The sequence below is a fragment of the Dunckerocampus dactyliophorus genome, chromosome 2 (genome assembly GCF_027744805.1).
Source record: "Dunckerocampus dactyliophorus isolate RoL2022-P2 chromosome 2, RoL_Ddac_1.1, whole genome shotgun sequence".
In the NCBI taxonomy this organism is placed as follows: Eukaryota; Metazoa; Chordata; class Actinopteri; order Syngnathiformes; family Syngnathidae; genus Dunckerocampus; species Dunckerocampus dactyliophorus.
Window position 1 is genome coordinate 23,072,456 of NC_072820.1, and position 27,519 is coordinate 23,099,974.

Here is a 27,519-nt window from a genome sequence, read left to right on the forward strand (position 1 = left end):
ACATTTGGTGTGATTCCCTGTTATTGCTATTGCACAAGATAGCAGTTATCAATAATAACTGTAATGCTTTCAGTGATCTCACTGCTTAAACGACGAGTCCAGGTAGCACCACCTGTTCTCATGCATGAGCAAGCACACTGTAAGCTTTGACTCTGCATTTTTCCAGTTTTGGTTCACTTTTGCAAGGTGGTGGTTATCTTTGATAACTGATGAGAGGAATGACTGCATTAGGTCCACTGTAAAGATGAGGAATGCAAAGAGCACTACATTGGGGAAACTAAGCAAATGCTCCAAAAAAGGCTTTATCAACATCGCAGGGACAATTCTAGTGGTCCTCAATCAGCAGTACATCAACACCTGAAAGCTACCAATCACTCTTTTCAGGACAGCGAGGTAAAGATTTTGGCCAAAGAAAACAGATGGTTTGAAAGAGGAGTAAAGGAAGCCATTTTTGTCAAACAACAGAACCCATCATTGAATCGGAATGGTGGTTTGAGGTTTAATTTGGACCCTGTGTTCAGCAGGTTACTGAGACCAAAACCCACAGCTCTTAGTCTTGCAAATGAGGTGAAGCCAGGGCCGAGCCAGAACAATAGATGCTAACGAGCCAGGATCAGAGTCGTTCATACCCTTTTCAGGGAGCGACACTTCCCCTTTTATCGGAGGTGTTAATAACAGGATAGGATTATACCACTACTCCGCCCAGGCTTAGTGTAACGAACCAATAGGAGGAGGGTGTTGGCACACCAATTCCGCCCACTCTTACGGTATTTAAGGCCTAAGCTACCAGCACTTATTAGTTCGCTGACGAAGCTCTTCGGATGAGGAGCGAAACGTCCGACACTTTCTTCACAGAAGTACAGATGACGCCTCAAGAAGCCTTTTCCTCGATGCATTAGGTCAAGTACAAGTAAAGTATAAAGTACGTCCCGGTTGCACCACTTGTACTCGTGCATGAGCACACACACCGTGGGCTTTGACTCCAGGATTTTTCGAGTTTCGTTTCTATTATGCAAAGTGGGGTTGTCGTTGATAACTGGCGGGAAGAACTATCATGAACACATCCATGTTACACATCTGTGTGTGCACTAGCATGAGTAAGTGCGTCTTAGGTGTGTGGATTTTTTTCCACCTACTTTGTTTCTATTATGCAAGGTGACTGTTATTATTGATAACTGTTGGAAGGAATAATTGCACTGAGTAAACGACATGTCCACGTTATGCTTCTGCATGTGTACTTGTGCATGAGCAAGCACACTCTGGATTTTTTTTCCAATTGTGTTTCTATTATGCAAGGTGGCGGTCATCATTGATAACTGGCAGGAGAAACGATTGTATTGATTAAAAAAACAAAAGCAGTAGGTTGGAGTTGAAGTCGAAAGCAGTGTTACATAAGGCACCTTTAAAAGTGGGAATGAAAGCATCGTTTGCGTTTCACCTCGACGTGGGAGCGCAGGCAGTCGTCTCCTCAGCTGTCTGGATGAGCTCAGGGTGAGAGGCTGGAAAAGACAACGGCGTCTTGTATGAGGGCTATGACATCATGTTGGTTGGCTGCATCGCGTGTGTGTGTGAACGCCAACACGCTACCATGACTGGGACCGTCCTGGTCTTGGCAACGCGGGACTGTGGGTCCACGTTGAGACCGGCACTCTGCAGGGCGGCGATCCTGGCTGAGATGTCATTGACCTGCAACGATATGTACAAATGTGTAGATTTGTACATTGCTCTCAATCAAAATTACAGAATTATTAAGACCATTAAGTGTGCATGCAATTCTAGTTAGCATACATAAACACCATCCTTTTGCCCATATAAGGACATGAAAGTGTATATAAATGAACCTAACAGGGGCTAACCTGTAGCTCAGATTGATGAACTCTAGCGGCGGCCGATGCCACCTGCTCCTCCAGGAAGGACAGCTCCATATTGGACGTGGCGCTGGAGACATCCCTGGCACGCTCCTCCAATTCGCTAAGTTCCGCCTCCACGCCGTAGACTGACCCCGCTGCCACGTACACCTGCAGATGCACAGACCAAATAAATAAATTAACTAAAAAGATCATGAACCACCCCACACTTTAGAAAATAAAACCTACTTTCTCTTCCAGGCTGGAGAAGTGTTGATCCAGTTTCTTTGGGTCAGCATTGGCAGGCAAAAAAGAAGTGGAAGGTCGGCGGCTATCCCGGCCCTCTACCCCCTGTAGGAGCTCCTCGGTGGCATTGAGCACCTTCAGAACCTCAGTGGTGATGCTGCATAGGGACGCTGCTGAGTATTTCTACAACACACACAGTAAATGTAAACTTATACACCCCTGAAACTGCAAGTAAAATTAGAAAAGTAAACTAGTTTACAAATCAGGGCGTCATTACATGCAAGACACGTCAGGGGAAGCATTAGAACTTGTTGCGCATGTGCAAGTTTCCGTGCATGAGTACTGTGAAGGGTAACTAGAGTGTAATAAGTACCCTACTCACGCAAGTGTCTGCGCATGCACTCTGTGATGGGTGACAGCATAGAAAACGGCATAGACCAGTTACCTTCATGAGCAGCATATGTTGTGTTTTTGTGCTGGTATGCTGGTGACTGGTCCACCAGCATAGACCAGCACTGACCAGCATAGAGCAGCACTGACCAGCATATATCAGCATAATTTCCATGCTGGTCTATGCTGTTTTTTTTTTAGCAGCGACTACAATACGGTTGGGTTCAGTTGACCTAGTCTGGTGATGTGTGTCCCTAGATCAGGGGTCACCAACGTTTTTTCTTGTGAGAGCTAAAATGAAAATGGCCAAGAGCTACTAATTTTTGTAGAAATGATTTTCATACCTTATTTCAACCCAAACAGATGAAATATGCTTGTTTTACCAAAACATTCACAAAATGCTGGTATCCACAACTCACATTTTATGTTTCAGAATGCATTTCTTTCTAGTGTTCTCATATTATTAACTGAAAAACTGAATGAAAAGCAGGCGTGCGGGCGCCCTGTGTGGTCGTGGGGGGCTACCTGGTTCCCGCGGGCACTGTGTTGGTGACCCCTGCCCTAGAGCCTGTTTATTAGCACCGAATTTGAGAACAATAGATCATCTCCCTCACTTGTTTGCACCACTTTTGAGAGAAAAGGTGTTCAAGTGGTTGCTTTTGAAGTTGTACCTGAACATGATAGCACATTTGAAACTACCCCGAGCTACATGAGCACGCCTTGTGTATACGCCCACCACTCAACCTCAAAAAATAAATAAATAACACAGCTTTAAAAAGTCTTGCGCTCTGACAGCTATCTGTCAGTCAGCTATAGATGCTGGAGCTGTAAGTTTGATCATTATGTTTTTCTTCAGTGACTCAGACAAACCTAGCATGACTAGTGTTAAATTGTGAGTGTGATGTTAGCATTGTAGATCACATAGCTATGCTAATGTAATCATTCTTAACAGTGACCGTGACTCTGAAGAAAACATCCAAAAACGCCCAACAACGCTCTATTTACATGACCTGCATATTAACCATGCTTTAGCGACATTGTTATTGTAGGAGCTAACACAGAGAATCTACCTTTTCTGGCTTAGTGACACAGCGCCTCGCTCACAGTGCCCAGGACCACTACTGACAGGTAATGGTAGCTATTGGAGATGCTGCTGCTGTTGTAGTGCCTTTGAGTTTGGAAAAGTTAATGCTAGGTTATAAATCATGCCTTGCACATGTATAGTAGCAATAGTTTGTAATTCCACATGCAACCAACTACAAATCCTGACCATTACTTTTCTATCACTGCAGGGTTTGTTAGCGCTCACAATTCTTGGTTGGTTGTGATGCAGTCTCCTCGCCAGATACACAAAGCCTTTCGATCAATGGTGTTGGGATGGAATATTTTCCACTCTATTTTGGGTAAGTAATGCAACATGTTTGTGCCTGTTCATAACAGGAAGATGTCACAAGCAAAAGGCACCCTGCACCTTTTAATTAGTCTCACACACACACACGCACACACACACACACCCCCACACACAGTTTTATCATGAGTCATAACAAGACAGTGTTTTACAAGTCTCCACTCTTTAACCTCAAGTGTCAAGGTAAGAAAGGTCGAGTCAAGTCTGCAGTCATAAGCTTGAAATTTTCAAGTCCTTACAAGTCATAAGCGCTGATCAGTGTCTCCCAAATAAAATGCAATTTTAACATTGTAACAATCTATTACATTTGACAAATGCAATGAATGCATTTTTAAGTGTTTTATTTTTGAGTAAGACTGGTGTGACAAGACTTAGTCACAGAAAAAGAGTGCTGTCATAGCAATGAGGAATTATGTAATCCACACATTCATTGTTTGTTCTTAAAGCTGATATTCAGAACATTAGTAGATACATTTAATGAGGCAGATTCAAAGTATTTTTTCTGGAAATTACATAATAATGATCACATTAGTTAACTACTTTCAATGGGGACACATTTTACTCAACACTGAAAATTTCAAGCGTTTTCAAGTCATCCAACTAAAGTCTGAGTCTAGCCCCGAGTCATTGACACCATAGTCCAAGGTGAGTTGCAAGTCTTTGATAACATTGCCAAGTCGACTCCAAAGTCATGAAAATTGTGACTCGAGTCCAAGTCACATGACTCGAGTCCATACCTCTGCTAGCCTACATTCTAAGCCGGAAGAAGAAGTTAGTAAAGTTAGTAAAGATGTTTCTAGAACAAGAAGGTTTGTGTTGTTAATAAAAAGTCCCCTCACATTTCTGATGTCCTCTGGTGACAGGAATCCCTCCTCGACGTCCTCAATGTCCTCTTTGTCCTCGACTGTTGGACAATCAGGGGACATTTTGCTGTCGACCTGGCCTGTGTCTTTATTATCAGTTAAAGGACTCGATGGACGACTGAGTGAAAGATCAGCACTTTCATGTGCTTTACAATAATCTCCAAAAGTTTGCGCGTTTGGATCTTCAAGCAGGCTCGTGTGGTCCACTTGGACCTCTTTTGCATCTTGTGTCTCGTCTGTCTTTCTGTCCTCATTGTTGGACTTTTCATCCATGCTCCTGTCCATATCGGTCTTTATGTCTTCTTTCTTCTTATTCTCTGTCTTTGCATTGTCTAGCTTCTCCTTGTCTTGTCTGTCAGCAAGTCCTTTGTGCTCCTTGTCTGTCTTTGGGTCCGTGTGTCTGTCCTTCTCCGCCTTCACATCCTCGTTCTTCCTCTCACTTGTCTTTGTGTCTTCTTTCCTTTCATCATCTTTCTTCTTATCCTTGTTCCCGTCCTTGCATGTTTTGGTATTGTCTTTCCTCTCTGTGTTGATTTTTGCATCCTTATGCTTTTCTATGTCTGTCTGCTTGTCCTCATCAACTGTCTTTGAATGCTCTTCCTTCTCAGCATCTGTCTTCATATCCTTGTTCCTTCCTTTACTTGTCTCATCCTCATTCTTCTCCTCTCCCTTTGCAATCTTGTTGCTGTCACTATCCGTCTTGACATTTTCTTTCCACTCCTGTGTCTCGGCATTCTTGTTCCTGTCCTGCTCCATCTTTGGATACTCATTTCTGCTTTGTTCTGTCTTTGTGTCTCCTTTCCTCTCGTCGTCTGTCTTTAGATCGCCCTTTGTCTTCATGTCTGTGTCTGTGTCTTCTTTCCTCTCTTCATTTGCATTTGTATCGTATTCCTTCTCATCGGCCATCCTTGCATCACCATTGCTGTCCTTATCTGTCTTCATGTCCTCATCCCTCTTCTTGGTTGTCTCACTTGTGTCCTTGTTCCACTCCTTGTCTGTCTTTGCATCCTTGCTTTGCTGGTCTAGTTTCTGCATGTCCTCCAGTGTCATCATCAACATGCTGTTGATGATTCTGTCAAACTCGGCGTCTTCGTCCCCACTGGCCGAGGCCATCTCCCACTGTGTCTCAAGACTGTTCTCTCCTCCTCCAAGGATATCCTGTTCCTCCTCCTGTCCTTCTTCTCCTCTTTGGTCTGACATCTTCACCTCTGGCGGATGTTCTTGCCCAATTACTGTCTGCTCTGACCATCTCGCATCCTTGTGTGATGCAAAAACCATCTCATCTTTGTCCTCAAACATCCTGTCATCAGATTCCTCTATGTCTACTTCACCGTGCTGGTCCTGACAATCTTGAACGTTCTCAGTCATTCTTTCTGGAGCATGCTCCTCATTTTGTTTCCTTAAATCAAACATCTCTGCCTCTACGTCTCCCATGGATTCCCAACTTTCCCAACATTCTAGATCCTCAGACAGTTCTTCACTTGCACTCTCCTGTCCTTCTCCTCCCTGCTTCATCTCTGCTTCATCTTCACCAACTCGATCCAGTTCGTCCTCAGTGGAGGAGAACTGGGAAGCACTGACCAGACTGGCCAGGTGGCGTACCTGTGCTGCCTGTGCCGCCTTGTCCTCCTGCAGCCTCCACAGCGTCTCCTCGTGAATCACATCCTCCCGATCCAGCTCATCCTCGGTGGATGAAAATTGGGCGGCGCCGACTTCGGTGGCCAACCTGCACACTTTCACCGCCAGCTCCTCCTCCTCCTCTTCTTCCGCTTCCTTCTTCTCTTCATCTGTGACTCTGTCCAGCTCGTCCTCGGTGGAGGACAACATGCTGGCTTGGACTTCCTCCTCCAGCTGGCAGATTTTGTGGGTTAGTCCTCCTGTCTTTTCCTCGCTCTCCTCTTCCTCCTGACCTTCATCATACCCTCCATCATCTTCACTTCTCCCTGCTCGGTCCAGCTCATCATCAGTGGACGAGAAGTAGGATAGTCTTGACTGTGCTACCAGCTTGTACAACCTGGATTTGACCTCCTCTTCCTCTACCTCCTCTGCTCTCACTCCATCCACAGCCATACTCCCATCTTCCTCTTCTTTATTTCTCATTTCCACCTCCTGTGCTTCATCGTCATCATCATCTTTTGCTTCATCTCTGAGTAAGGAATCTGACACGTGTCCCTCATCTTGGTGCCCATCTATCGTCAACTCCTGGTCCACTTGATGCGTTCCATGTTCAAGGGTGTCACTTTTTTGGTCTAACGGATTAGGAGTGATGGCTTCAGGTGTTAAAGTGTCAGGACTCTCGGCATCAGAGGGAGAACGGGACTGGCCATCCCTCCTGTTGTGATCCTGTTAATGGAGAAGAAAATGGGATTTGATTTAAATGTTACCTCCCATTCCCTCCAGGCACTACAATGATGAAAGTCTTGGGACACATACTGTAGCTGTTACACCCTCAGAAAACTGAAAGTTAAAAAATCTGCTTGCACTTGTCACAACTTCCACTCCTGATTGGTTAATAAATTAATGAAGAGGTGTGTCCCAATACTTTTTGCACATGGCAAAGTTGTATTTATGAAAACACATTTTAGGAGCCAATATTAGTGTATAAATCATATTCTATTATTGCAGGATATTTTCACTTTCCGCTTTTCCGTATCAGGGTTTTGGCTTTGTTTTTACGCTGAATACCCTTCCTGATGCAAGCCTGGCTGAGAATCAAATCCATGCCCTCTGCCATGAAAGGGCAAAAGTAGCATTACACCACCAGGAATAGCCCTTCCTATTAAGTGAGTGAGAGCCCAGTTCAACTAAATCGCCCAGTTTAACTAATCCCAAACATGCTGTACTCAATGTTAGATCTTTACGTAACAATTCATTTTTAATTACTATTTATATTTCCTTTTACAATCTCGATTTTATATTTTTAACTGAGACGTGGCTCGACAAAAACACAGCTAATGCTGTGCTGAGTCCAGTCCAACTCATTTCAACTTTCTGTCTGAAACACGACAAAACCAGAGGGGTGAGGGTGTTTGTGCTATATCCAGGGACAATATAATCATCCAAAAATTATCATTGTGCTTTTTTCTTCTTCTGAGGATGTGTCATTCAAAATGGCGTTAAAACATACTTCCATGCGTTATATTACCATTACGTAAATGAATTACTTTCAGTTGTGTGCACTGATTTTGACTGTTCGGTCATTTCACAGGAATTTCAAGATTCAAGAATTTTATTGTCATATGCACAGTAAAACAGGTAGTTATACTACGCAATGAATTTAATGTGCATGTGGATGTAACTAATGACAGGCATGCTAAAGAACTCATTGCTGTCGTTGAAATGTTTGGTCTAATTCAAAAAGCGGCGTTTACACCTGCATGCATTGAATCTTTGCTGTGGCAATACAGTACATGTCAGTTACTTATTTATGGCTATGACTAGTTTGCGTTCTGTTTATGCATAAATTATGCACTTGGCACGCAATTCGTGACTGAAAATAGTGCACATTGGCACGAAATGACCAGGCTCCCACACGACTTATTTACACCTTGTCAAGTACTGTTTACGTGCACGAAAATAGTCGGCGTGATGCGCATTGCTCCCGCATGGGTGTGCATTGTCACCATCAATTCCCGCATCCGTGAAGCAGTCGTGGCATTATTTGGTCCCGCTGTGTCCCGCTGCGTCCACGCACCAGCAGGCATCACCCCTAGCTTTATTAATTCCTCTATTTACAAGGAACCTACAAAATGTTGAACTCCAGAGAAGAAGCTCATGCAATAAAGAAAGGCAAGTCTACATGTTCTCACAGGGGGTAAGGTGGCTCACGCATAGAGACACGCGACAGGATGGCCTCCCCCCACGCGACGGGGCGGGCTAAGCTAGGCAAAAGGACATCTGACCTGGAGTGCCTCGGACTTGCTCCTGCATTTGTGTGGAAGACGAGTCCCCTCAGCTGTGTATCATTCTTCCTGGTATATTAAACTGCTCTAATTGAGCTATCGTTTCTGAGACTTATTTGGAGGCGTTAACGATAACAAACTAAAAGTGACAAAAACTTTCAATTGGTCCTTTGAGCCGGATCTTGCGCTTCCTGCTCGATCTGCCTATGACACTCGACACTTCCAGCAATTTAAGTGGGCCCAAATAACAAGGTAAGCAGAAAACCTTTCTTTTGAGAGAACTACAGTAATTTCTGCCTGTTCTATTATAGGGCAGATTGCTGGAATTGATGAGAAAAGAAAGCCAAAAACATTCTTACCAAATGTTGCATAATTTAATTGCAATAATTACATTTGAGAGTGTCAGTAGGAGTGATTTCACCCCTTTTTTCATAACAAAATCAAAAAAAAGAATAAAAAGTTTTGAGACTGTTCTAGCCGGATGCCCTAGTTTTGAGACTGTGTTGGCTGGGATGCCCTGTTTTTGAGTCTGTACTGGACAGGAATCCTGATTTCGATACTGTTCTGGTCAGGATAAATACAGGAAGTGCTGTGTCTGCCCAGTTTCGATACTGTTCTGGCTCGGATATCTCTGCTGGTTAGAAAACCTGTATTTGTGGGGTAAGTGAGTCCTTGCGAAGTGACTGTGGTCTGCTGAGGAAAAGCACCATTGCGACTAGTCCACTGAGGTTCATTTGGTCTATCATTCATACATTCTAAACAGTTGTTTTTACGGACCAGAGTTGGGTAGTTTTTCAAACCTGACAGTTTCGAATGCTCATGTGCAATGTTCTTCAGAGTGGTCACGTGACGTTCCTGGGAAGTCTAGTTTTGAACAAGGAAGTTGCGGTAGTGAGATTCAAAAGGTGTTGTGAAAAATGTTTGAAAGACATCCTGCTTCATTGCTGGAAGGATATGAGAAGAAATGTGATTGGCTTAAACAAGTGCAAAAATTGGGAGGAATAAGGCCATTAGATGGTTCTTTGCCAAGTAAATGCCTTTGTGAATTTGTTGAGAGTGCAGCAAGAGACTGCTTGTGCTGAATATGAAGGGGCAGGAAAACTCGCCAAAACTAAGAAAATGAAACAATTGGAAGCCATTCAAGATCTGTTAAAATTCCATCTTCCATTCCATCAATGTGTGTGTGACTGAGCAAGCCACATCCAAGTTTGCAGCTGTCACAGCTGAGAAAAAAAGAAGGGACTGTTTTGTGGTAATGACTTATATGCTCTACAGTCCCAAACATTATCCCCATATGCGAGTGACTGTGCGTTTGGATCAGACACACAGCATGTTATCAACAAATGTTATCAACAATCCACACAAACACGCTCATGATGAGTTGGCTTCACACAAAATGTTGTGCTCTCCTTCCATGCCTAAGAAAACTGATGAGCCAAAGGGGATTCAGGCGCACATTATCCACATTCGATCTGGATCCATTTTGCGTGATATCAATGCGGATCTGACCATCGCCAAGACTCATGTGGGTGAGTTGTCTGCCCTCACTGCCAGAATAAATGCTTTAAAGGAGAAAATTTAAGAGACATTGGCAATCAGAGACCCTGACGCTTCATCTGCCATCTCCAATAACACCACGCCCCTTCCTAGTGACGTACACACAAACGTACACAGCCAAACTGACTCGACAGCGACCTACAGCGAACACTATATTCAAACTGACACAGCTTACTCCTCTGCAGCTGCACTATATGACTTCTTTTGGAAACTAAATGATGACTCGTGGTACGCCCATTAAACACAGACTTCTCATGATGAGACTTGATACTGCTCTCTCATGCCCCAAGAAGGTAGCTATCATTAAATGCACAGGTCACTAAAAGGCTGGCTCTCTGATTGCTGATGGAAACAATGCAGTTGATTTAGCTGCCAAGAAAGTTGCTGGATATGGCGTGGGGGACGACAGCCAACTCAGGTGAATGAAAAATCCACTGATTCATGCTCCAAATTCTCTGTTAAGACTATGCTCTCGCTAAAGGCAAAGGCTGGACCCTACGAGATACAGAGGAGGGTTTCGGCCTGAGTCTCCAAGGACTTGGAAGGGCTTTATCGATCACACTCAGGGAAAGTGGCTGTGCCATCGTCCCTCGTTTTCCTCCTGTGTGAAGAGCTTCATTCAATTGGACACGGTTCAAGTCGCATTCTCACTGACTCAATTAAGGCCATTCAAACAGGGGTTTACTGGCACATGTTTGATAGCGTGACCAGAGCAGACTTGTCTATTCGCTGTATCTGTATCACTTGCTTTTGGCCCTGCATCTTATTCTTTATCACAACTTTTCAAACTTAGTGTTGACCGGCTCCAACCAGCTAAAACCACTGGGTCACACATATAGATGGGATGGCCTCCCCCTTGCCTAAGGAGAGTATCAGAGCTTTTCCCGGAGAAGGACGGGTTGCATGTACTTCATATACAAATAAAAGGTAAGACCACAAATGTTATTCAGCTAAAAAAAAATAACTGTGACTAAGAAGTATTAGGAAACAAAATTTTTAACAAAAGTGAATTATTCGCTTCTTTTTCTTGTTAACTTCTTAGAGCCGTATTCTCCGAGCCGTGTTTTTCAAGGCTTGGAGGTAAACACGTTTCCCTTATTCAAATTCTCCCAACCACACTCGCGTAGGGTGTGAATGAGGGCGGGATTATGTGATTCATTGACAAAGGAGGCGGACTTTGCCATGAAGTAATTTTTTTGGGCCAGACAACACATGGAGTTTTCCATCCATCCATTTTCTATGCCACTTCTCCTCATTAGGGTCGCAGGGGTATGCTGTGGGCCTATCCCAGCTGACTTCGGGCGACAGGCGGGGTACACCCTGCACATATAGACAAACAACCATTCACACTCACATTCATACCTATGGACAATTTAGAGTCGAATATGGGAGGAAACCGGAGTACCCGGAGAAAACCCACGCACGGGGAGAACATGCAAACTCCACACAGAAAATGCCCAAGGGAGAATCAAACCCATGTCTTCCCGATCTTCAGACTGTGACTGTGTTGGCCAACATGCTAACCACTAGACCAACGTGCGGCCCACATGGAGTTTTAATAATATATATATATATATATTTTTTTTTCCTAATATGTCCACTTTCTTTTTAAACAATCTTCGTGATTTTTTTGTAATATTACAAAAAATTTTCCCAAACCTACTTTTCCAAAAATTACCTCTTTATTTTGTTTTGTTTATTTCTTATTTTATGACTTTTAAAAAATTATATATATATATTTTTTGTATTTTAACTTTATGCTACTGAAATGACATTATTTTTCCTCTTAACATTGAGTTTATTCTCTAATTTGTAACTTCTTTTCTAATTAGAATAATATAATAGAATATTTTTCTGCTAATATTTTGACTTTATTCTCGTAAAATTACAGCTGTTTTTTCCATTTCTGCTGTTATTTGAACTTTCTTCTTGTAAATTTTCTTCTCATGATTATGACTTTATTCCCATAAAATTTTGACTTTATTCTTGTAACAATATAACTTTTTACGCAACCTCATTTAAAAAAAATTATAACTTTATTTTGTTTTGTTTGTTTCTCATATGTGCCCTGCGATTGCCTGGCGAGCAGTCCAGGGTATACCCTGCCTTTCGCCCATAGCCAGCTGGGATAGGCTGCAGAATACCCGCCCAACCCTAATGAGGATTAAGCGGCACAGGAAATAATTGAATGAATTTAATGTTTCTCATAATATTACACCTTTAAAAAAGTAGCATCTTTTTTCTTTAAAATGTTATTTTTCATCATTTTTTTTTTTTTTAGTTTTCTTGTTACATCATATTTTTAGAATGTGCTGCTGGGCCAAAGGACCTTAAAAATTATTCTATATATTTTTTTAATAATATACCGGCATTTTGATTGAGCAATGTTTTTATTAAGTTATGGTGGTGGTGTGCAGTCAAGGCCAGCAATTCCAAACTTAAATTGTAGTATTTGTTTCATTAAATTTTTATTAATTTATTCCCAACCGCCTATTATATTGTAGAGCGTTTCTTGGTTGCAGTGCCTCCAGTAGTGTATGTGAATGGCCTTTTTTTGTCCAATCAGATTTTAGCTTCTGTGTTTCCATATCAATGTTAATATGCCCAGGGCCTTCAGAATCAGGAGTGCCAGGAGTGTCAGGAGTGACACATACATACTATTGGCAATGTTGTTTTTTTAGCCAATCAGACTTCTGATTCGACAGCTTGCCAACCCCAGTTCAGAACAAAGAGGCGGACTGGTCGATCAGAGCAAAACTGTTCAACAAGCTACGTTACGGCCACAATGGGTGACTGAGGAGGAAGAAATTGTCTGGTTAGTGGGTGTATTTTACTGAAAATGTTTTATATTTTTGTCATGTTATCAGATAAACATTGATTGTGGACCGCTTCAGATCATGTTGTAGTGTAGACGTTTGGAGTTGTCTGAACTTTTAATCACAGAGCCGTTCAATTTGAGCCCCAACCTAATCCGAAGATAATGGGATTTATATTATTCTTGATAGTGCGGCAATTTTACGGCAGTCACGACTATCTTACTTAGTGTCTTTGAGTTCTCTGCATTCTAAATCCTTATATGGTTCTGACTATATGTCTATGGGGATCGAACATGGGTGACGCTGGTTCAAACCCTGCCATGGCACATATGTTACTATCATTATTGTTTAATTTTTTATACTGACTATCACAGTCTCTGGCCACAAAAAATTTGGCCGGCCCACTGAGGGCCCAGGTACGAAATGCCACCGAGTAATAGGATACATTTGTCCATTTTGATCGAATGTAATCTAGTAAGAATTGAATTAAGTAATTCATGTAAAAAAAAAATAAATCTTGTTTTCTTCTATTATTTCTGGAAAGTAAAAAGAGCTGAAATTACATCTAATAAATTCAATGTGTTTTACTGCAAAGTACTTCTTACTAGCAGAGGTCCAGGAAGAGTTGCCCTTCTTTTACTTCTTTTCTTCCGTGATCTCTTCGCTTTTCCGGCCAAAACCTCACTTGCCGCTCCGCTCTCCTCCGCCTTCATGTTGAAGTTAACGTCGATGACGGTGGTCCGACAGGACAATGGTGGCCGCTTCATCTCAGTGGGTGCCTGCTTCCTAAACACATCCAGTGGGGACTTTTTAAGTTGCCCCTCAGAATCTGAGCGAGCTCTGTTGTCGGGTTCATGCTTGACTTTAGAGCCTGTGAGCTTCCTGTGGAATTCCTGCAGGATGGCTCCCCAGGAGGTGTCCAACTCAGGTTTGGCTTCGTTGTCAGAGTCCATGCCCTCGTAAGCGGACACCGCTCCAGACTCCCTCTCCAGAGCGCTGTAGACCAGACTCTTCCTCTTGGCCAGCAGGCTAGGCCGTGACAACTGGCCGCTCTGCAGGGCGATCCAGTTCCCATCCGGGCTCTTCAGCACTGAGGACACACCTCCATAGGCAGGTGTGTACAGACAAACATGCAGATTAGAACATAAAACAACGGATTTCAACTCCCTCACGGTGAAATGTGAAAGAAAGAACACATCGCACAGGGGTGTCCAAACCTTTCGAACCGAGGGCCACATACTGAAAAGGAAAGGATGCGAACGCCATTTTCATATTTTGTAAATATGCTAAGACGTCTTTTTGATTTTTTAAAATCTTTTTTTGATCTTTTTGTTTTTTTCATGTTGAAAATATTTAATTATTATATATTTCATTGAAATCCCAATTCCAATGACTGCCCCCAAAATATTTTATTTCAAATATTTAATTATCCAACTTTTTTCCTACTTAAAATTACATAATTTTTCTTCATAAAATTACGACTTTTTCTCGTTAGATTACAACTTCTTCCTGCCACAAGATGCAGGGACGGTAACCCAGTGCAGGAAAAAGGGATCCAAACAGAGCTCGTAGCAAAAACACACAAAGAATGCGTCTGTGTAGGCTCTCAGTCGTACAGGAGTTGTCCATCGAGGGAAAGGCTTCTTGAGACGTCATCTGTACTTCTGTGAAGAAGGTGTCGGACGTTTCCCCCCCTAATCCGAAGAGCTTCGTCAGCGAACTAATAAGTGCTGGTACCTTAGGCCTTAAATACAGTAAGAGTGGGCGGAATTGGTGTGCCAACACCCTCCTTCTATTGGTTCCTTACACTAAGCCTGGGCGGAGTAGTGGTATAATCCTCTCCTGCTATTAGCACCTCCGATCAAAGGGAAGTGTCGCTCCCTGAGTTGGGTATGAACGACTCTGATACTGGCTCGTTAGCATCTATTGTTCTGGCTGGCTCCACCTCATTTGCATGACTAAGAGCTGTGGGTTTTGGTCTCAGTAACCTGCTGAACACAGGGTCCAAATTAAACCTCAAACCACCATTCCAATTCAATGATGGGTTCTGTTGTTTGACGAAAATAGCATCCTTTACTCCTCTTTCAAACCATCTGTTCTCTTTGGCCAAAATCTTTACCTCGCTGTCCTGAAAAGAGTGATTGGTTGCTTTAAGGTGTAGATGTACTGCTGATTGAGGACCACGAGAATTGTCCCTTGTGAAACGTCCGACACCTTCTTCACAGAAGTACAGATGACGTCTCAAGAAGCCTTTCCCTCGAAACACACAAAGAAGCACAAGACATTCACAATGCTCCAACAAAGGATGACACTACCAGCTGAACTGAATAAAGCAAACACAAATTAGCGGCAGAACAGGAAAGTACAGGCAGAAGAGAGCAAGGCGGAACAAATCAGGAAGAATTACGAGCATGAAAACTGAGACTAAGGAAATAAACTGTCGCTGTCACGTAGGCAGTCATGCAAGGCGTGACAGTACCCCCCCCTTTGGGAACGGATCCCAGATGTTTCCAAATCCAAAGTCACACAAGGTGTGGGCGGAGGGAGGCAGGTGGTGGGTCACCAGCAGGAGCCCTCTGGGGAACGACCGGGATGGCATGCCCAACGGAATCAGCAGGACCCCTCTAGGTTACGGCCGGGACGGTACAGTATGCCCGGCGGACCCAGCAGGAGCCCTCCGGGGGAAGGCCAAGTCGTCGAGACACCCCTAGGCAACTGAACAAGGGGGAATTTGAGCCAGGCGGCCGCAAGACATGCAGCACTGCTGCAGGAGAGCAGGCGAGCGTCTTGGGCTGGTGTGGAGCCAGTAGAGGAACTGATGGCAGCTCGCGCATGGACTGAGCCGGCACAGGAACTTGAGGTGGAACAGGCTGGTGTGTCAGTGACGCTAGCACAGGAATTGCAGACGGTGGCTGGTGCGTAGGCTGAGCTAGGACAGGAGCTGAAGACAGCGGCTGGCACGTGGGCTGAGCCGGGACAGGAACTGAAGACAGTTCCTGTTTTCTTGTTAAATCATATTTTTAGAATGTGTCACGGGCCAAAATAGCTGTGGGTCGCAAATGGCCCCCAGGCCACACTTTGGACACCCCTGACATAGTATATCATAGTAGCCCCCAGTACTATGCTCCCTAGTGGATATAAAAAGCAACTTGATCTACCAGAGTTTTCAAGACGGTCTACACTTGTCCAAGACGTCACAGCTGAGCCGCTTGATTCCTTAGGTAACGTCTGATGAGCATCTTGAGTGAGACCTTTTGGAATGTTGTCATCCATCAGCGAGAAGGCAGACTGTGACCTCTGCAAAGAAGAGAAGAGTGCAACAGTTGGCCACTTGAGGTCAGAGTCACCATTTAGAGCAGGGGTGCCCATTATGTCAATCACAAGCTACCGGTCAATCACGGAGGTAGTGTGGGTCGAGCGTATGTTATATGTTTTATAGTAAGCGATAGATCAAGTTGACTTGCAACTTGCATGCTGAAAAAGTGTGTGCACACCTGATATACATGTACAACGTATATAAATACTCATATTTATAAATATAGTAAATATATGTAAATATATATATTTGCTACTGTATGCTTATAGTAGACCTTTGGGACTTGGTCATTTTAAAAGTAGCTTGCAGGCTAAAAGAGTGCAATCATCACTGGACTATAAGACACATCAGTCAATGAACTGCTCCGCTAGGAATAATGCATTATGGGAAGAACTTAAAATAGTTGCTGTTTTTTATTTTAAACTTGTATTGGTACTTATCTTGTATATTTTTAGCTACCTTTTGAGTGTTAAGTTGCTGTGTGATGATTTTAGCCTTTTATTTTAGATGACACCGTGAGTCAGACTGTTATATTGAGTAACGACCTCCTGTGATTTCCGATGGGTTGACAAGCTTGTTGTGAGTTCCCTTATAGCTATTGACTCGCGAGCGGCACAATATTTAAACGATTAGTAGTAGTTCTGAAGTGTAGGAGATGTCATGAGATTAAAACATTGCCATAAAGTAGCCGCACCGCGGTATAAAGTACAAAGTATAAAGTGCAGGGTTTAAAGTTTAAAAAAGTACACCGGAAATTACGGTAGTGTTCAAATGAAACAACACTGCTGTTTAAAATAATACATTTCTCTATCCACACAGGTATCACATCATTATAGTTGCACATGTCACAAGGCTGAAGTGTATTAGAAAGTATTCCGCAACAAAAAAATGTTTCATGAACTCAACTCAAATAATTGTAGTGGATGTTGCCAAATAACCAACCACTACCCCACTTTAGTTTAAAAGCAGCACATTAAGTTAAATGATATATAATTTTTGGCATATACAGTAAGTCACACCTGACTAGAAGTGGCAAGACCAGGCAAACTATGAAAAAAGTGCCATTTATGCTTTGGAAAATGCGATGTATGATCTTTCACCCAGAGGCCTTTGAGGTGATTAAAGGTGATGCTGGCCTGGTCGCCACGGTGATGGAGGCCGAGGTGCTCAAGCTCTCTGTCGTGCTCGTACTCGTCCCTCATGTCAGTCAAGGTCTTCCTCCTAGAGATGATCTTACACGATGAAAAACACCAGATTAGAACATCAACTGGTGTTCATGTGAGGTTACAAAGTAATCTCATCACACAACACCAAATATGCGAAAAAAAAAATCTTCTTTTTTACTTTTTGCATGATTGTCTTGGCCAGTTCCTCAATGAGCTCTCCTCTGTGCTCACGCAGGTAGTGTGCTTCATTCTCATTCTCCTGATTAGACGAACACATTACACACAAGCAAACAAACACAAAACATAAACTGATTATCTGCTAAATACATGTTTGAGGTCAAAGGATTGGAGTTACTTCAACAGATTAGAAACAGTGAAAATCTTAATTTACAAAGTGTGGCATGCAGGAGCACAGGATATTATATTACAGAATGTAATATAATCTTTGTCACCAATAACACTAGCATATCTTAGCATATGTTGACCTACATTGGATTGCTTTTAGCATTTTTAATGCACAAAATGTTCCAAAGTGGCTCGCCGCATCCTTCAATTTTTCTGTATTCAGTGGAAAAAGTTTGAACACCCCAGCAATAAGAATGAACAGGAACATACAACCTGACTTGCAATGTCAAACTCAGCGTTGCAAATGGCCTCGTCTATGGCCTCCTCGGCCACCCGAAAGGCCACAGTGAGTGTCTCGGCCATGCTGTGCTCTGCGCACACAAGAATAAACCTGTATTTATACAAATAATACACAAAGTAGTACTGTGGACTGACATGTTATTGCAGTGAACTGTCATTTGAGTGAAGTGGCAAGTTAGTACAGTTACATGGAAGTAAACTGGCAATGAAGTAGTAGACACTGGATTGGCCAATTAGTGACATGACTAGTGACTTGCATGAAAACCACATATGTTAAAATGTATTTCTATGAAAGCCATATCATATTTTTTTATAGGGCTGTCAAAAATAACACGTTAACGGCAGTAACTAATTTAATTCTTTAATTACGTAATTTTTGGTGTGTAATTAACACATGCGCACCATTTACTATTATTTATTATACATTTTGCCCTGCGATTGGCTGGCGACCAGTCCATGGTGTACCCTGCCTCTCGCCTAAAGTCAGTTGAGATAGGCTCCAGCATACCACCGCAACCGTAGTGACGATTAGCGGCATAGAAAATAGATGGACAGACAGATATTTTCAATTTTTCCAATTAGTATTTTTGTCTGATTTAGTCGTATTTTCATTCGCCCTATTGTGTTTTCATTTACCCTTTCTTATTGTTATACATATACAATTTCTTTTATTTTCCCTCTCTCTCGCCAATAAAGCACAACCACAGCGGTATGAGAAAGAGAAGTGTTTGTTAAGTGCAGTTTGTGGTAGTGAATTGATAAATGAATGCAGTGAACTGGTAGGCTGCAGGGAAGGGTCACATCAGTGCAGTTTACTTGCATGATGGCAGTGATCTGGCACATTAGTGTGTAATGTTAGTGTAGAGAAGAATCGGTAGTTAAGTTACCTGGCATGTTAGCGCAGTGTACTGGTATAATTGCAGTGAACTGGCAGATTAGTGCGGATAACCGACGGTTATGTGCAGTGAACTGGCAGGTTAGTACAAAGAATAGACAGGTTAGTCCAGTAAACAGGCGTGAATTGCAGGTGCATGTATTGAATTTCAAGGGCTGAATATTTTGACATGTTCACCTTCAGTTTGTCTGTAGAAGGTGGCATCGCTGCCACAGACGCTGCCTTCATTGCAGATGCTCTCCTCGTAGGTGCTGCCCTCTGCAAGACACACACCAATAGACTTAGCTTGTGCGCAATGGTTGACAGAAAGTACTAAACCAGTGGTGTCCAAAGTGCAACCCGGGGGCCATTTGCGGCCAGCGGCTATTTTTTTTTATTGGTCTGCAGCACATTGTAAAAATATAATTTAACAAGAAAACAAATTCCCCCCCAGCAAAAATGGAAAACTCAGCAGAACAAAAAAAAGTTGTAATGTAACTAGAAGTCGTAATTTGACAAGAATGTAACATAATATTTTTAGAAAAAAATAACGCCATTTTAGTAGCATGAAGTTGACGTATAAAAGAAAAAAAGTTATTTTTGAAAAGTCATAGTATTATGAAAAACAAACAAAATAATGAATAAAGTTGTAATTTTTTTTTAATTAGGTTGCGCAAAAAGTCAAAATATTATGGAATAAAGTCATAATTACGAGAAGAACATTTACAAGAAGAAAGCTCAAAGTTCAGAACAAATGGCAAAAAAAACAAAAAACAGCTAATATTTTACAAGAATAAAATCAAAATATTACGAGAAAAAAGTCTTATTCTAACGAGAAAAAAGTTGCAATTTGACGAGAATACACTTGTAATATCATGAGGAAAAATAATGTCGTTTTGGTAGCAGAGAGTTCAAAAATTAAACAACAAATATTATATTTTCTAAATATATATAATATTATGAAAAACAAACAAAACAGTATAAAGTGAAAATTAGGTTGGGGAAAATGTCATAATATTGTGAGAAGAAAATGTACAAAGATTATGTAACAAAAACCTTAAATATTTCTGGAAAATAAAAAAAAACAAAAGCAAAAATGGGGAAAAAAGAGCAAAAGAGCGCAGTTCATACTAATAATAAGCTTTTCACCTATATCACAAAGCTGAGATGCAGCTCTTTATATAACTTCTTAGAATATCTACATTGTGTTGCTTTCCAAAATATCAACGTGGCCCTTGCTTCCTTTCATTTTTCACTATGTGATCCTCCAGGGGAAAAGGTTTGGACACCCCTGCACTAAAAGTGCAGAGAGATGCTGGATTGAATATGTATTTTACATGCTAACTATTCTGCTACTGGGTTTTTCATTTGAAAAAATGTGACGGAAGTTGTGTTGTATCATGACTGTACCTGTGCCATGAGGAGTGAGCTGAAGCCTCAGGACGGAGGGGAGGGCTGGGGTTGAGGGTGTGGGGGTCAAGAGAAAAAACACGCTGGGTCCAAAGCAGGCAGTCTCCCCTTACAACTGAGCTTTGAGCTCTTTCCACGCCATGTCAATGTTCATGCAACAATGCGCCGTTTGTGGTTACGTAAGTGCATTAGCGAGGCCGGACCTCGTGTGTGGTATTATCGGTCCCCGGGTCACCACAGCGTGCACGTTCGGGTGGGCCCCAAGAAGACCTCCAACAAGCCTTCTGTAATATATACTTACGGTGCATGAATACAAAAGCGCCACACTGTTTGTGCAGTGATTCTCCCTTGTTGCATGAAATGCCATGAGGCTGTTGGTGCTCATGTATATGGACAACATTCCTTCTTTGTCATGCATGTAAAGCGGAACTAAATTTCTCCCTGCGAAAAAAAAATTAGCAAGGTCCTCCATGAGATAATGCAGAGTGGATTTAACAGTTGAACAAATTTCCTCTGCTACGCATTCATGCACAAACGATAGTGTGTGCAAAGGAACAGAAATTTGCTGCATATTCCTTCAGCATTTCCAAAAGCCTTCAACTCTCAGGGATTTATGTCATATATCACATATAACACATTGATTTGCAAACAAAGAAACAAACAATCAGAAGTCTGGCAGCGGTTCGGGTAATCTGCTGAAGTTACGTGAGTTTAATCCCATTTTGCTCCTGTCCGAACTCCCGCCTCCTCTGATATAGCCCCGTGTTCCCATGGAGAAAAATACCTGTGAGCTCTGAAAGAGCGCTGTGCTCCACCAAGTGTCTCCTGTAAATGGTTTTCAGCACTTTGGCGCTGCCGAACCTCTTGAAGCGTCCCTTGACATGGGCGTAGAACCACTCCAGCGATTGCTGCTTTAACAGCCTGCAAGTAACACCGGCATTTGTAAACAATCTGAGACAAAACTTTTATGAGCTGATGACTTTTTGAGGCTCACCTGTGTACTTTTTGGCAAATTCCAGCCTGACTATCCTATTCTTCTTGCTAATGAGTTGTTAGCATTTTCTGGTGTAGCCATTGTACTTTTGTTCATGAAGTCTTCTATGAACAGGATACAATCATCCCCACTTTGAATTTCATGGCTTCATTCTATCACGCTTCCTCAAAAATATAGTAATTAATAAATCACCTTGTTGAATATTATTTGTTATTTGTATTTGTAAAAAAATATCCATATTCAAGCAATTTTTACATATTATAGCATAAAAAGCATAAAAAGCATTTTAGCGTGAAAATGGCTAAATGAACTAAAACACAAATATGTAAGGCATTCGCAAGACACATTCAAAGATGTGATGATATTCTACACTGGTCACTAGGTGTCAGTAATGTTTCTGTAAGGTTCGCTGAGGCACACACGCACCAGACTTGATCGCCGGAACAACAGACTTTTATTGCAGGTTTGAATTATCTCACAACAGGCACAATGATCCCTAATAAAAACACGGGCTACTGTTATGGGCGTTACCCATGCCAGGCTAAAACTCAACTCTGAACCCCCGTCTCTTCCTGTTTGGTCCCCCACACACATTAACAGCAACACACACGAGCACAAATCTTATTTATGTCTAAAAAGGATTATTTTCTGTTATACCTACTACGGAGAGTCAAAACCAGATCTTCCAGAGCTCCTGACTCTGTGGCCAACATGCCACCGTGCGGCCCCTACAAAAATATTCTATTTATAAATAAGGAATCGTACTTTGCGGAAATTCACTTATTCTCACAGTGGGGTCTGGAACCAATTCACCGCGATAAACGAGGGATTACCGTATAGTGATACTTGACTTAAGAAACACACATAAAATGCAAATATGCACAAAATTCATTTACCAACTAAAAAAACGGAGCCGTCTGCTGACTTATTAAAACCGTATTTAAATATCAAAATTGAGCATTATTATCTTTAATATCCTCATTCAATTCTGTGGCATGTTGCAGGCAGTGACATATTCAATCTAATAAATCTTAAATCCACCTCTGACGTCAGCATGAGCCTTGCATCCTTCCTCAAATGCACACCACATCATGCCAGTCATCAGTGCGCCGCCTTACCTGCTCTTCTGGCAGGCGCAGCAGAGCCAGGCTTTGTCGTGCTTGCTGTAGAGCCTGCAGGCCTTGCACACGTTGTACAGGCAGTCGTGACACTGGCGCTTGGGGTTGAGCAGAAAGCTGAAGGGGGCGCAGCAGCGGATGCAGCAGCGCTGGTTGAAGCAACGCTGCCGTGACAGCAGTAGGCAGCGACTGCCCTCCTCGTCCAGCTCCTGCTTCAGTTCGCTGGGGGTGGAAATAGGAAGGCGGGGGAGCGGGGGGGGGATGAGGGAGAGGATGAAAACAAAACACATGCAAGTAAATTTTATTGGGTTAAAGCGAAAACACAAACACACACAACAAAGGAGACACATGATTTAAATGAAATGCTCGCATTCTAGCCCGGGCGTTACTTTACCTTTGAAATAGGAAAACTCATGATATATAACAACCAATATACCTGTACAACGTATATTATATATAATTAGGGCTGGGCGATATGTCGATATTTTAAAAATATCGATATTTACTTTAAGCACGATATCAAAACCACATCGTTGATATCGATATAGACTAGATTTGCACTGTATCTCCTTCATCCCTGCATGCAGGAGGAGGGGGCAGAAGCCTGACGGCTCTAGTCGCAGCGACAGTGACTGCGGTGGAAGAATTAGTGAGCAAGGAATAAGTGCTATAGTAATGTGGAGGTACTTCAAATTCAAAGCATTAAAAAAAACATTTCACCACCTTAAAACTTGGCACAAATTCCAATACGAGGAATGTGTGAAGCTGGGCTCTATCTGCTGCGTTCCTGTTGCGTTCCTCATGAAAGGAAAGGCAAAGTGGTGTGCTACTATATTACTAAGATATGGTCCCCATTGCAAGAGTGGAAAAAGCGGCTTTAAAAACCTGCTGAAACTGATGGACCCGCAATGTCAAGCGTGATTCGCAGTCACAATTATTTAGCACGACAAGCTCTACCACAAGCGTACAAGGAAGTTACACAGACAGTTACTAAGCCTGATGGAGTTGACAGGTTGGTGTTCCTGGCACAGGAACACCATGCTTGTGTCCTAAAAAATACTAGTGTTCAATTGAAAGTATTTTTGAGTTACTGACATTTTAAAATTTCCTCTTAAGCAGGGCACTCCTTCATATTTTGTTTTTGCTTTTTTTATTAGCTGAGGATTTGAGCATAGCTAAAAGGTTTATTATAAAAAAGATTGTATTTGACTTTTTCTATATTTATTTCAAAAAGAGAATGCCATCCATCCATCCATTTTCTACACCGCTTCTCCTCTTGAGGGTCGCGGGGGCATGCTGGAGCCTATCCCAGCTGACTTCAGGCGACAGGCGGTGTACACCCTGGCCTACTTTATTTTAGAGGCTATTTTTAGATACAATTTTTTCATGTGCATCTTGCATGAAGCTTAAAAATTTCCGAAAACATGTTAAGTATTTATTGGCTTTGATTTTGTCTAAGCTTAAAAAAATTGATATTCACCCTGAATATATCAGGATATGAGTTTTGGACCATATCGCCCAGCCTATGTGTAATGTTTCCATATAACAACCAGCACTGGGCGGACTGACACTGTGCTGTGTTTTTTTTTACCTATTTACACTAATAGTTTTTCTTTACAAAAAATATTTTTTGTAACTATATTAAGTTATACCTTTATCTTTGGAACACAGGGGCTTAAGTCCTTCGTCTTCAGCTTGTTTAGACTAACGGCAAAGTGGAATTACTTCTGTGAGTCATTTTGGAGTATAAGACAACAAAATATCAAGAGAATGTCGACTGGGTGAGTCATGCCAGTTTAAATATTCGGAAGTGATGCTGGCGTGTCGGCTTGTCACTTCTGGTCAAGGGACAGTGACGTCATCGTTTTCACTCTGGAATGAATGAATGAATGAAATGGATGTGTTTATTTACAGAGTGTATGTGAACTAATCTTCCATCTTGGCAGTCAAACATATTCATCCATTCATCACAGCATAAAAATATATTTCATGCATTTGACTTGCTGCTCTCCATCTGCTGCTGTCAATTTAAAAAAAAAAACAGTGTCTTTTCCTCTTTATAGAATGACGGCAGTGACAAGCACCTTCCAACTAACAGACGCCGCCACCCCTGCAGGATGAGGCGAATACTGCAGTGCCTCCTGTATGACATTTCTGTCTATTTTATTGTTCTATTAGCACAAATAATGATGTGACAAGTCATAGTGGACAACTGCAACATTATATTATTGGCCACATGCTGACAAACACAAACCGGCAGGCGCCATGATTGAACTCAATAGGCAGGGCTTGCGAGAAGGAAATGTCAGGAAATGTGTAAATTCAGCCATTTTTAGGAAAATGTTTAAAAATGATTGGAATCATACGGGAAATACATTGAGACATTGACAAATGTTACTATTTGTTTCATGTTATCATTATGTCTTTTTATTTTTCAGCATGCCTCCCTTGACTGCACATCAATGCTATTTTTTTTATTTGAATAATGCTATGGAGAGCAAGAGAAAGTGGAATGTAAAAATAGAATGTGTGATTAAAGGCTTGAGCTTAATATACTTGATGCCTGAGGAACATTGACAATAATATGCAGTTGTACTTGTTGGCATTGTTTCTGGGCTCTGCAGGCTACACGTCTTTTGAGGAAGCTTTGTCGGAGCACAACAGGAAGGGACCGTCGCTTCCTGTTAAGACGAGCTCACTTAATCTCCGACAACAGAAAGAGGTCTGGAACGCAAACAATAGTCTGATACGAAGAACAGCAATGGAGGGTAAACATGCTTTTAGTTAGCCATTGTGGTGTCGCTCACCTGAGCCGCTCCTCCTCTTTCTTGCGCAACCTCATGTCGCGCTGCACTACCTGTAGCACATGCTCAGCCTCGTTGTCGCTGAGGCCTGACAGATCCAACTTGCGGCCCATGGCTGACACACACGTGCTGGGCCCACTCAGCCAGCTGTCATCTAACAGGAAAGAGGAATAAACAGTAAAGCATAAAGTATGTCACATACATAATATATTGTATTAGAATTTCAAAAATAATTCATATTTTTGGATTAATGGATACAAAAATAAGTGTATGTTCACATACACATTGTATTACAAATATACACTGATTACAACAACAAAAATATGTCACATACTAAACTATATTAGAATAATAAAAAAAAGAAATTAAAAAACAAAATCATTTAAGTAAAACAAAAATAATTTCACTTTTCACATACAAAAATATATCTTAAATTGGTTAATAAACAATTAAATAAAATGGAAAAGTAACTGTCACACACACCTGGTACGAGAATCAAAAATAAATTAAAATAAAGAAACAATACAACCAATGAATGAATAAATATATAGATAGTTATCTGGTGCATACACATTGTATGAGAAAAATGAAAATACAAAAATAAATGAATTGAAAAAAATGTTTAAAAATGTTTTTAAAAGTTAAAAAATGTAACATAAGAGTGGATAATAACATTGATAATAATTTGTCACATTGTTAACCCAAATCACTACATTTTGGGAAAATATTAACAAACATGAATTCAAAATTTAAATGTATGGTGACTCACCAAGTTGCTGGTCAGAAAATAGTCACCAAGAAGATGGGAAAGTGTTTTTCATGTATTTTAAATAGCCTCTAATGGAAAATCAAAATACAAATCCCAGAAAATGACAAATCGTCGCCCCCGAAAGCATTTGAACACTTATGAGAAAGTACAGTGTGAGTTCAGGACTGCCCTGTTTCCCTAATCCGTTTCCAGAAAAGAAAAAAAGTCAGGATAAGCCTCCTCCACATAAAGTACTTTGCCCAGTAAAGTAGCAGGCATGAGGTGATGATGTAAACTGAAACAAAATAGAAGCCTTAGGAATACACAATAGCCTTTACATAACCACTGGCGTGTTGATCTTCCTCTGAAAAAAACGTTTTAATGGGTTTCTGTAGCAGAAAAACAGCAATATACTGTAATGGCATGGGAGATAAAATCGAGTTTACTTGGTCTACTCCTTTCATAAAATGGGATTAAGGCAGAAAAGAAAAACACCAAAAAAAATGGCAACAAAGATTTGAACACAAATTGTTTTTATAACAGATGAGCTCATTGAACGTACAGGTGGAGAGTCTCAAAAACACGTAAGTCACAGTCAAATCAGCAAGCTTTATACAACTCATTCAGAACGCGTTCAGGTCACCTCCTCCACCTATTTCATATAATTTGCAATTTGATGTAACATATTAATTCATTCCAGTTCTAATAACTCTCAGTCTCTCCATAAAAACCATTGATCGCTCCAGCAAGTAAATAGTTAACGAGTGTCGGGGCTGCTCTTTCACTGACTTTGCAGAAAACACCACCCCGAGTCCTAAGAGACCGATCTGGAATATCTACAGTTCAAATACCTCAAGTCAAGATGTGTATGAAAAGAAGTCAAGTTTATCGAAAATTGTGTTTTTTAGTACAGTAGATGAGGGAATTGCACCAAATGACCAGCAAGTGGAGCCAAACACCAGCCAAGCCACAGATAGCGTTGGAACAATTGCAGACTGGCTCAAAGACCGACCAACAACAGTCTGCATACGTCAATCGACTTGATATCGCCACATACTGAAAATTGAAAGTATGCAAGGGCCATTTTGATATTTTATAAAGCAACACATGTAGATATGCTCAGAAGTTATATAAAATTCAAGAAAAAGCTGCATCTCAGCTTTGTGATATAGGTGAAAAAGCCTATTATTATGTAGTATGAACTTTGCTCTTTTTTATTCCCGGAATATTTTAACTTTTTTCCCCCAACTAATTTTTCCAAAAATGTAAACTTTATTTTGTTATATTACGAGTTTATTCCCGAAAATTTTTGACCTTTTTCCTTGTTAGAATATGACTTTAATCTCTTAATATTTTGACTTTGTTCGTGTAAAATTACTGCAGATTTTTTAATTTTTGCTGTTATTTTGCGGGCC

At 41.5% G+C, this 27,519-nt stretch overlaps 1 protein-coding gene across 6 annotated transcripts in view; it reads right to left on the reverse strand.

Annotated features, from left to right (window-relative positions):
• Nucleotides 1-26,374, reverse strand: part of myripa (myosin VIIA and Rab interacting protein a) — a 31,953-nt gene extending 5,579 nt beyond the window's left edge. For 2 of the 6 annotated variants that reach the window (XM_054767171.1, XM_054767170.1), the window contains exons 1-15: nt 26,126-26,373; nt 25,360-25,510; nt 22,553-22,774; nt 21,225-21,361; nt 19,229-19,309; nt 18,127-18,227; nt 17,690-17,770; nt 17,446-17,577; nt 16,188-16,326; nt 13,635-14,131; nt 4,731-7,097; nt 2,097-2,276; nt 1,857-2,018; nt 1,588-1,686; nt 1,439-1,499 (exon numbers count right to left, since the gene is read on the reverse strand). In XM_054767171.1, the coding sequence (XP_054623146.1) occupies nt 1,439-1,499; nt 1,588-1,686; nt 1,857-2,018; nt 2,097-2,276; nt 4,731-7,097; nt 13,635-14,131; nt 16,188-16,326; nt 17,446-17,577; nt 17,690-17,770; nt 18,127-18,227; nt 19,229-19,309; nt 21,225-21,361; nt 22,553-22,774; nt 25,360-25,469 (4,369 nt within the window). In that variant the 5' untranslated portion in view covers nt 25,470-25,510; nt 26,126-26,373. Of the gene's footprint in view, nt 1-1,400; nt 1,500-1,587; nt 1,687-1,856; nt 2,019-2,096; nt 2,277-4,730; nt 7,098-13,634; nt 14,132-16,187; nt 16,327-17,445; nt 17,578-17,689; nt 17,771-18,126; nt 18,228-19,228; nt 19,310-21,224; nt 21,362-21,434; nt 21,539-22,552; nt 22,775-25,359; nt 25,511-26,125 lie in introns of those variants that run through there. The other 4 variants (XM_054767168.1, XM_054767167.1, XM_054767169.1 and 1 more) reach the window with 4 other exon arrangements.
• Nucleotides 26,375-27,519: the final 1,145 nt, after the last annotated feature.